Source organism: Berghia stephanieae, chromosome 1 (assembly GCF_034508935.2).
Source record: "Berghia stephanieae isolate SIO BIC M18660-M18661 chromosome 1, UCSD_Bste_1.3, whole genome shotgun sequence".
Classification (NCBI taxonomy): Eukaryota; Metazoa; Mollusca; class Gastropoda; order Nudibranchia; family Aeolidiidae; genus Berghia; species Berghia stephanieae.
The window spans coordinates 5129760-5140599 of record NC_088360.1 but is presented as its reverse complement, the minus strand read 5'-3'; the positions used below and the strand labels follow the sequence as shown (position 1 = coordinate 5140599).

The following is a 10840-nucleotide window of genomic DNA, read 5'->3' as shown; positions in this document are numbered from 1 at the left end:
CTTTTTCTGCGTTTTATTCTGGTTTAAATTATCAGAAAATATGATGAAGATATCAGAAGGGTTCTAACTTGTATAGTTTTAGAGCTGTATGGCTAGGGTCAACTATAAATTGCTGAATTATTATCAATCAGTCCCGTGAGACCATGGCTTATGTTAGTTCTAGTATTTATTTGAGAGAGAGAGAGAGAGAGAGAGAGAGAGAGAGAGAGAGAGAGAGAGAGAGAGAGAGAGAGAGAGAGAGAGAGAGAGAGAATGTGTTAATCCACTACTATCCCTATGACATTACAATGAAACAATACCTTAATTTAAAAAAAAGCGCGCGAGGATTTGTGTCATCCGTCGTCGCGAACAAGGTTGCCAGATGGCCACGTGTGTGGCCAAATATATAATTTTGTTTCTTTTTAAAAACATTTTATTCATCTATGTTTGTCTCAGTGACATTTATCCTAGTCTATTCAATTTTCTGTTTGTTAAAATTTAGTTCATTTTAAGTGGGCCAGTCTTAATATTGAAAGCCATATGATTTTCTATTTAGCCACTTTTGAAATCGAATTTGGTCATGTTAAAGTCTGGCCATCTGGCAGCCTTGCCTCGCTCACGTCATTTTCGTGTCGTGCGATGGTGGAGCAAAATGGCCGTCTCCATATTTTCACTCATTGAAATGCAAATTGGGTTGATGTTTTGTGAGAATACGGGAAAAGTACTTATCATAATCGAATGAAATTTGAAATATAAATAGAAGAAATGTGCATATATAACCTTATGAGCGACAAAATCTCTCCTCTTTGTAGTTTTAGAAATATTGTACTCCAAAGAGTAAAAATCTATTTTTAACGGTCTTCTGGTAATTGTACGAGTTTTGTCGCTTGACATAATCTAAAATGACCTCTTTTCTAACTGTGTGCCAACTTTCAGTCATATTCAATTATAAACAGCGTCGTAATTAATTTTTAAAAATAGCATGTACGAAACGGCTTCGTCCCATATTTTGTCGCGAATTTGGGCACTTCGTGAGTGAAAAAGAGGTCCAAAGATTTGTGCGGGATAGTCATTGCTACACCATGAGATATCAAAAGACCCCATCCCCAGCACACCCGCTATAAACTAAATTGGCAATCAAAACACAATATCAGTTTTATGGACAAGTTTATTTGATAATGAATTTGAGTTAAAATGACAATAAACAGACATGTTATAAAATAAGATATGATAATAACCAATTATGGGAAAATGAATACACGAATATCATACAGCTCTCATTCATTCGTCCACTCCACCAATCTTTGTGATTTTCCAGGACTCTCTGACTTGAGTAGTGTGCCTCAGGGCGAAATATTTTAGAAAAGTTCTGAGGACAAACTACCAACGATAATATTTAGTCAAAAGGTCAGGAAATATAAAGATAGGAGATGATGACTAAAATGGTACGGTAACGATGTTTACGATGAGATTGATAATCAATTGACAAATTAACTCCCATACGATGTTTATAATCAAGCGACAAACTCTCAATATGTGACTTGATTCTGACGTAATTGGGAGATTCAAAAACAAAATTACAACAGAATACTAACATTTATTATGGAACTGGGCATTGGGGAACAACATATTAAAAAAAAACCATGGTAAAAAATGGAATGTACTGTTTAAAATAAAATAACAGGTTGATTAATTCATAATTCTTACTTTTGGTGTGAAAATGACTCGCTATTGCCCCCAAGAGCGCATACATTGATCCTTGTAGACCATGGATGATATGCAACATTAAATCAACGATGGAATGTAATTTTGAGATAAGACTGACAAAAATCTAATTATGGTGTCGGTATATAATTAAAAATTACTTGAAATGCTGGAGTATCTGCCTCAAGCTGACATAATACCGGATGGAAACGATGGGTTGCAAATGTTCTAATGAGGCACGACATGGCAAAACAAGAAAATTTAATGGAATGTTCTAGAGAGAATGAAATAAATACTTGGCTTTTATACATCAACACAGGCGTATTACCCTTCTAAAATTTAATAAATTCATTTTCAAAACAGAACAACATATTTGTCACAATAGTGTGAAACTGGAATGTTGGAAGTGTGGTGAAAATAAATGAAATTGAATGTAAGCTTCAATACAACGCCACTACCACATTATCTCATTCATCTGTAGTGTTTCATTCATCCTGTTTTGTTGATAAAAGGGAAACCTGAAAGTCCATGTAATCTGTTTTTGTAATTAAATTGAAGCTTACATTCAATTTCACATCGTTATTTATTTAGAGAAATTAGGATAGCTACTTACTTCAGACATCCAACATACACCATCCTTACCAATGAGTCATTTAAACATTTTAGCACGGCTTATAATGCAATCATAATAATGTCAATTAGCAAAGAGTGATGATGTTACATTTTTCTTTTTAACATGCAATATACACAATAAATGGAACTGTTTCTACATACAGTGATATTGGTATACACATTTGCTGCCACTGTTCAAACGTTATAATGTAGATGCAGCAAAGGGAATATTATGTCTTTTTCCTCAAAGAATATGTGGAAACAAAAATATAGTCAGAAATTTAGAATTAAATTTCCTTCAGTTTTCATATAAAATTTTGTTTAAATATGGCAAATTGAAGGCTTTCTTTCTTTCTTTTTTTTTTCATTAAAATTTTTTTCTTTAGAAAATAGTTTTTAAGAGCGGTTGTGACAGATGTAGGTCATATTTTATGAGAGTATGGGTACGAAAAAATGGACACGTTGAGAATACTCTCTAAGGGTTGATGGAACAGGTACAAAATTCATTCACAAAGAATGAACCTTTTCATGTAGAAAAATATGTATGCATTTCATCCAACTTATTGGGTTTTAATATTGAATTTGGTCGCTATTGTTACAAGTCTTAGTTGCCAATGAATATGAAGAAACAATCAAGAGTATCTCACCCACATAAAATGATAACTTTGGGTTTGAAAATAGAAAAGAAAATTTATGATTACCTACTGCATCAAAACGGTATTATGTCAAGGTGACTCTGGCCAACGTGTACATATATGCAGGTCTGATAACCCAAATTATTATGGGCTCACTGTTGGAATGGAAATAATCTCAAACCAATGCAAAGTATTTTCCCTTACAAATTAAGCCCATCATTGTATCCGGTTATCAGACCTGTAAAAAAATTTATAATGAATTCTAAAAAATAAGGTTAAGCTTCTTGAAAGCAATGGATATCATTTCTAATAGTGACAAAACTGAAATCTCATATTTCATATTTCCTGCCATTTTGGCTCAACCCGACATAATATTGCTTTGGGGTAGTGGATCAGATATGGTCACAAAATTAGCAGCAGTTTTATCTGGTCATGAAACCAGTGCTGTATCTCGTCTACATGGCACAAATACTACTTATGTCATGGCAATTATTCCCAAGACATTACATAAAGAAAGAAAAAAAAGGGGATGTGGGGAGTGGGGTGGGGGGGTTTGAAGAGTACATCAGACAGACCTGCCTACATCACGATCTTAAAAATTTGTTAGTTTTAGTTTTGTTTTTAGGAGTTTTACGGTACTTGCGACACTTTTAGGTCATTTCGGCACCAGTAAAAAGAAGGATGGTAGGCAGAAGTTAAAAGCACCAAAGAAAAATGTGACAAAGAAGGCTGGTTTAAATTAGGAACAGAAGATTCCACGAGCAATCCATTAAAGTGCTTACTTTGACATAACTTAAAAGTTCTATATCCAGGTACAGGCAAAGGATACTGCTATGAAGGGTACAATCAAATTCTTATAAAGTACAATATGTCAGAAACTAATAATTATAGTAGTACATAACAGAGAGATCATTTACAATGAAAAAATATTTCTCTTCAAAAAAAAAAAAAAAAAAAAAAAAAGGGATTATACACATTTGACTGCCTGCCTCTCAGCTAAAGATCCCTACCAAAATCAGGAAAAAAAAAAGCAATCTCAATCCAGAACAAAGAGAGAGCAACAGGTAAAAAAAAATTGAAAAGGAAAACAGATATAGAGGAAAGAAGACACGGCAAGTGACATCTATGCCCATCACAATAGATCATAGGTCAGAGGACCCCAACCGGCAAAATTCGTAGTTTTTGTGGAGAAAGAAAAAAATGGTGCTCACAACATTTAGGTTTATAAACGACCAATTTTCCCCCCAGTAAGGTTGATTAACGCTTTAAATTCCCGAAAATAAATGCTCTGGCATCAAATTTAAACTTTCAAAAAGTTTTAATGACTTTAAGACGCTTGTGTAACTTTGTAGATAAAGTCTAAAATATGTAATTCTGCAAATTCTTAAAGTTGAAATAGGCAGGTCCGATGACAATGAATAAACATTAAAAAATTTAAAAAGTCAATGACTAAAACAAAATACAGATCCCTCACTTTACATCATCTGTCATAGTACGTCAAGCGGGAACAACAGCTGTAAAACATCTATCTTAAAAAAAAAACCATGAATCACGACAAATTGAGAGTTAACAACAAACACAATAAAACATAATATGACAACATTTGGTATTGAATAGAATGGATTTGCTGAGTACTTTTCAACGACAAAGTGAAAAAAAAAATAACGATCAGACTGAAAGAAGAAAATAATTTTGACCAAAATGAAAATTACTTTGTAAATAACAAATTAAAAAAAAAAAAAGAAGAAAAAAAAGGAAGAAAGAGAGATTGACACAATAAATACCATTTTCGATTCTCTTTACAAAGATTTTTGATAGAAGATAGAATAAAAACAAACCCATCTGAGCAATGACATTTATCTGACAAAATATTTTCTTTTACGTTTCAGGCAGTGTAAAAATTTAGATTTGGTCCAGCAACAAAAAAAAAAATGGATAAATTCTAAATTTAAAAAAACAACCATTGATGAAGAAAATACCAACCCTGGCTGTGACTGATAACAGCTGCACTTGTATGATGAAGGACGTTAAACGGCACAATTAGCTGATTGCGATTTATAGCTATCTACTATATAAATATCCTTTTTTTAAATCAATTTTTTTCTACATTATAGCAATAATCAGTTCTTGAGTAAAAGTATAAAGTTGGTGTGACTTTGTTTTTTTTTGGTATGTAAATAACGCAAGAAACAATTTTATATAACTCACTAGGACAAAGAATGATTAGATTACATTATAGACCAAAACAATTTTACTCATGCTTATGTGCTAATAAAAAATTTCGACATGGAACATGGTCCAAACAGACAGTAGAAAATCCTTAAAGCAAATTCATCTGGGAAGATAGTCTAAAAAAATCTTCTAACCCTGACAGAGGCACAAGATCCCACCCAAAAAGTGATGCACTCCGATGTTTTAAATATTATAATCAATAATTGATGCAATAATGTATTATAATGTTAGAAAGATGGCTTACAAGGAAAATATCCAACCTGATATTCCCTTTTAACAAAAGATGTGAACCAACTTAATCAAAAGTCTCACTCTAGGATGAGGATGGGTGACAAATTATATAAGGTGATAGAAGTGACAACAAGAGCTGACCTCTCTGGTTCTATGAGGAGAACAAGAACAACACCAATTGTCACATTTGGGATACAAATTGTCAAGCAAAAACTATTTTTTGTTACAAGTTAAACACTTGCGTTTATAACGGTAAATAACAAAGGGTAGGGTGAATAGTGAGATTAATTGATCGACAAGAATAAATGATATTGGGCTTTTTGCGGTTTCTTTTAATAGCAATATAGGCATATGCAAACTTTATAGGATGAAATGCTATAGAATGTTGAAGGCGAAAAGTTCAAAGGCTTCAATTTTCATTGATGTGTACTTCTCTAAGATTCAATTAACAGCTGTTGATGTCAATAACTAGATTGGTAAATTGTAAAAAAAAAAAAGAAAAAAAAAAAAAAGGCTGACCAAAGCAAAATAAAGTGGATCGTGTCGATCTGAGGGAATGATGTTAAGGCCAATGAAATGACCATTATCATACGACACCAACTTAAACTTTACAAATAAATACAGAATCTAACAACTATAAATCAATTGGTTTGTGATATATTAGTATCTTATGTTCAAGTATTGAGTCTCAAACATGGTTTTCCAAACTATGTACAAGAAATAGAAACTGGATGTCATATAAATGTAAGTTGCTTTAAATTATAGAATGAATCAATCAAATTTCACAATAATTGAATTTAAAATGACAAATTTATTGATAATAACTTGTTATGATTGCAAGACATTAATACTCATAATTTGAGAGAACAAGTTATACTGAATACATCCATATGAACTTTAAACAAACGTAAAATATACCAATTTTAAAAATCAAAATCACACTGATAGTGAGAAATGAAAATATAAGTCCAGACTACCCTGAACCAAACCGTATCAGATATAATTATTCTTTATAATTTTCGCTTCAATCATAATGAAGTGAAATGTAAGGCGTTTCACTGTTAATATTCTGAGAGAAAAAAATGTTTGCTGACATTGGGCTGTTATATGCCTCAGTTTTAGAAAAAAAGCAACTTAAAAATATTGTTTCCTATCCCATTATACTGATGTAGAATATTATACACTTCCCAAGAAAATGTTCAAATAAAAATCATTTAATAAAATAAAAAACAAAATAATGAATTGGAACAGATAAATGGTAGGCAGTTGAGGGAGGTACCATTGTATAAAACTACTCCAGCATGTACAGTGTGCCTCCGATGACTTTATTTACAATTATGAGAAATTGAACATCAAATGATATCAAACCAAAAAGGACGAATATTAATCTGGCACAACTCTCCCCCACTTGATAAAAAATAAAAGCCACTGAACCACAACACTATAAAATCATTCATAAAATTTTGTTTTAAAAATTGGAAAAATCCATATGAAGCCGTGAGAAATTTGGAAGAACCTAAGTTACCTTTTGCACCCAGAATTGCATTTTAAAGGTCAACTTCTAACAATTTTTCTGGCTTTGCTGCCTTCGAGGGTTTCTCTTTCTTGCTTGGTTTTGGAGGCTCTGGTTTCTGTAAAAATAAAACCAAGACCCGTATAAGTTCAGAGAGTTTATCAACTTTGGCATCCTAAAAAAAAGCAAAAACTAAAACAAACCTACAAAATCAAAAACAAACAAATCCCAAAGCAAAGAAATAAAAAGAAAAAATATACAATCGTAACAAAACAAAATTAAAAACAAAACAAAACAATTTTTTAAAATGGCAAACATCCACAAACTATTTGCTTATATTCCTAACTTTGACAAAAAAAACAAAAACAAATAAAAAACGTGTCATCTATAAAAATGTTTGTTTAAAAAAACTACCATTTGAATGCTTAATTGTCTCTCTTTGTACAGTAGAACATGAAAGTAACGTACTCGGAACTAGCGAGAACTCGGAAATAGCGAGTAAAATCTAAATCCCCGTTTTTTTCTCTTATTTGAGTCAATAAAACTAGCATGCAAGTAGCGAGTATGAAAAAGAGGTCAACTCGGAAATAACGAGCATTTCCTGCCCCAGCCTAGGACTTCGAACGAAGTAAAGCAAAACACCAGACAAGGGCGATCTAAATATTTTTAGCCTAGCTTCTTTTCTTTTCTTATTATTCGTTACGAGTAATATTACATAGTAGCCTAGTCTAGAGTACATAGTAGGCGAAACAAATTTGGGTGGGGGTTGGGTGTGTGTGTTTGTGTGCGTGTGTGGGTCAATTATTCACCCAATGTGGTGCCACGCGACGCGCGAGGTAAGCACTGGCAGCCAACATGTCAACATGCCTTCGCAGCATCGGTCAGCGAGTCGCATTCGTTAACGAACGACACGATCAGCGAGAGAGGGGAGCGTGGAACCATCATTTCAGTGGGTCAGTGATTGAGTGATGCGCTTGCTTACCTCATCAAACATGCCTAGTGCATACAAACACTCGCACACACAAATACACGAAATCTTGATGGAAATGGAAGTAGGCGGATCAACTTCAACCTGTGGTCATCATTACGTAGTTAACGAAGGCCGTGTTCAACCCCGCCCTCACCCCACTTCATCCACACACAGTCATTTGCACGCACGCGCGGCACACACGCACAAACACACATTGTCTTTCCATATTTTTGGACGGCCGAGTGACCTTTCCTGGCAACTCGGGAATAGCGAGAACTCGGAAATAGCGAGTAATCAGGAGTGGACCCGTCGAACTCGCTATTTCCGAGTTCTACTGTATACAAATAATCAGTTTTTAGGTTGAATGAGATTGCAATACATGTAAGCCAATAAGGAGATGCCTTGGTAAACAAATATAGTGCAACCTCTGGATAACGAACGACACCCCTATGGACAGCGACACTGTCCTCTTATCCCAATTTTTAAAATACTTGTTACTAGTAATAAAAACCCCAAAATAGCGACTTACATTTAAGTAAAACCCCAGTTTAGCGACCCTGCTATAGCAATAATTGGCAGTTGACAAGGACACTTGATACAAAAAATCTAGCCTAATAGGTAACCTCATTTCCAACCAATGTGTCATCTCGTCACCTTAGCCAATAAAAATCTTCTTTCCCTCGTCAATTGTATGTTTTACTGATAAAAACGAGTTTTGTTACCAGTTTGTAAAAATGACTTGTGTTGCAAATTTTTTGTGCCCAATGTTATGAAAACGACTTTTTGGCACAGCCTAAAATGCACTGACTTCTGGTCCTATCATCTGAAAGCTCTAAGTAGTCCTTTAGAGCCATTGGACCCGGAGTTTATCCCAGTTTCTATAGCGTGAAATGGACAATAGCAATTGCTTTCTACCCTTTGGATAGGACGCTAGTCTATTGCAAAGTACTTTCCACCAGATCTAACAGACCCAGCTACCCAATCACCACTGGGTTCATGTGAAAGCAGGCAAAAATTATTGCGGACAAGCTTGGAGTGGCGGATTTTTAAGCAAGCAATGGTTGGCTCAATAGATTTAAATGGCTACGTGGCATTGTCTTTGAAATAAAGATCTGAGAAAACTTGTATGAAACGTTGCCAGGCACAGTTTTAATGATCTTTATCTTATACCAGTGCCTGCTCCTTGATTTATCACTCTTATATGGTCTTGAAAGTAGCCTGTGACAGGTCTGCTGAGCACTGATTACGATCAAAACAATGACAATACACATCAGAGAGTGAAAGTGTAACTGGTAAAACCTTCTTAAACAGGAAAAATACACATTCTAATGTGGTGAGGCTGCATCTTATCACAGACACTGGTCTGCCCATTGCATCGGTGTCACGGGTCTCACCACACCCCCTATTCCTACCATCTTGATCCCGGGTGGTGTCATTATCCAGGAGTTGCACTGTAAACTTAGAACTGCATTTGAAAATGCAATATGTGATTCGATAATAGTTCTAAAAAATGATGCACTGTAATGTCGGTAGACATAAGATCATTGAGAGAAATATGATTATAAGGAGATAACAAAAATACAAATAAAAAATATATCTTTTCTAAAAACAACAACAAATAACGATAATAAATGGCATTTATATAGAGCTTTACCCCGTTGTCACGGGCTCGAGCGATTAAATACAAATACAAATAAAAATACAGATAAAAGAATTAAAAAATCAGACACTTTTGAGAACCCGAATAAATAAATAAATTGACATTTTAGCAAAACAGAGGACTGAAGAACAAAAAAAAAAAGAAGAGAAAATGTTGCTACCTTTCATTGTTTGGTAGACAAAACATATTTGGAAGAAATAAAAATTGGTGCTGTACGAAAATTCCATTGAATTCACATTTGAAACCTTTACTCAATACATTGCTTCTTTTTTTTCATTTTAATTATTTTTCTCCACCGGTATGAAGGATTTTCTCTAATTTAAAATTTACTCACTTTGGCAACAGGTGGCTTTTTCCCAGGTTTGGGAGCGATGGCTGGTTTTCCTTTGTTCTGCCTGTCTTCCAAATCAAGAGAGTCCAGGCTGCCTCTTGGGCTATGGTCCAACTTTCTGACTTTCTCTTCATCTTCTTCATCCCTTTTCTTAACCAAAGCGGCCAAAGGCGTCTCCACGCCACGGAAAGTTTCAAACTGGGACTTCCTGTTTTCCTGTGGAGAATCTTGTGGAACTGAGGGCAGTCTGTCTTCCAAAGATGTGTTTTCAGCATCTTCATCTAAAATGGGAGAAAAAATAAAAATTATGAAAAAAATATAATAAAAAAAAAAAACCTTTTCAAATTAATTGCATTTCTCAATAATAACTATAATAATAATAATAATAATAATAATAATAATAATAATAATAATAATAATAATAATATCAATAATAATAAAATTAATAATAATATTAATAATAATAATAATAATAATAATAATAATAATAAAAATAATAATAATAATAATAGAGTAGATTCAGGTCAAACCGGACGCTACCCGACTCAATGTCTAATTTCCTTTTGTTTTTTCCCCGGTGCATATTTCTAGTAACTAAGCAGATGTCTCGTGTGACGTTTTTCTCGCCGTTTCAATGAGTGCAATCTAGGAGTAGTCAAAGAATCATGTTTACATCGAGATATTTCTCACAAAACGTAAGTATCCCGTTCTTTGTTATGGGTTGCAAGGTGTGGAAGGAAGTTGCTATTTAAGCTATTTATACGTCTTTATTAAGGAGTTTCGGCTCAACCACTGCACTACATGCTATTTTAGGATCGTTTGATTGTGGTTAGATCGTCTGATGATGTTCGGTTTTCATTTTAGCTCCAGTGGTGGGGGGGGGGGGGGGGGGGGGGGGGGGGGGGGCGGTTTGACCAAAGAAAATTTTAACGATTCAGGTGAAACCGGCCGGGTTGATTAAATTGTTTATTAT

General features: G+C 34.1%; 1 protein-coding gene across 2 annotated transcripts in view; it reads right to left on the bottom strand.

Moving 5' to 3' along the window:
• Positions 1–1129: 1129 nt before the first annotated feature.
• The window catches only part of LOC144966429 (band 4.1-like protein 3), a 28035-nt gene continuing 18324 nt past the window's right edge, over positions 1130–10840 (bottom strand). The window contains exons 13-15 of one of the 2 annotated variants that reach the window (XR_013644217.1): positions 9871–10148; positions 6191–7024; positions 1130–2116 (exon numbers count right to left, since the gene is read on the bottom strand). Coding sequence is in view for 1 of the 2 variants with exons in the window: in XM_078902878.1 (XP_078759004.1) it covers positions 6941–7024; positions 9871–10148 (362 nt within the window). In the remaining variant the exon portion in view is untranslated. Of the gene's footprint in view, positions 7025–9870; positions 10149–10840 lie in introns of both variants that reach the window. The other variant, XM_078902878.1, reaches the window with a different exon arrangement.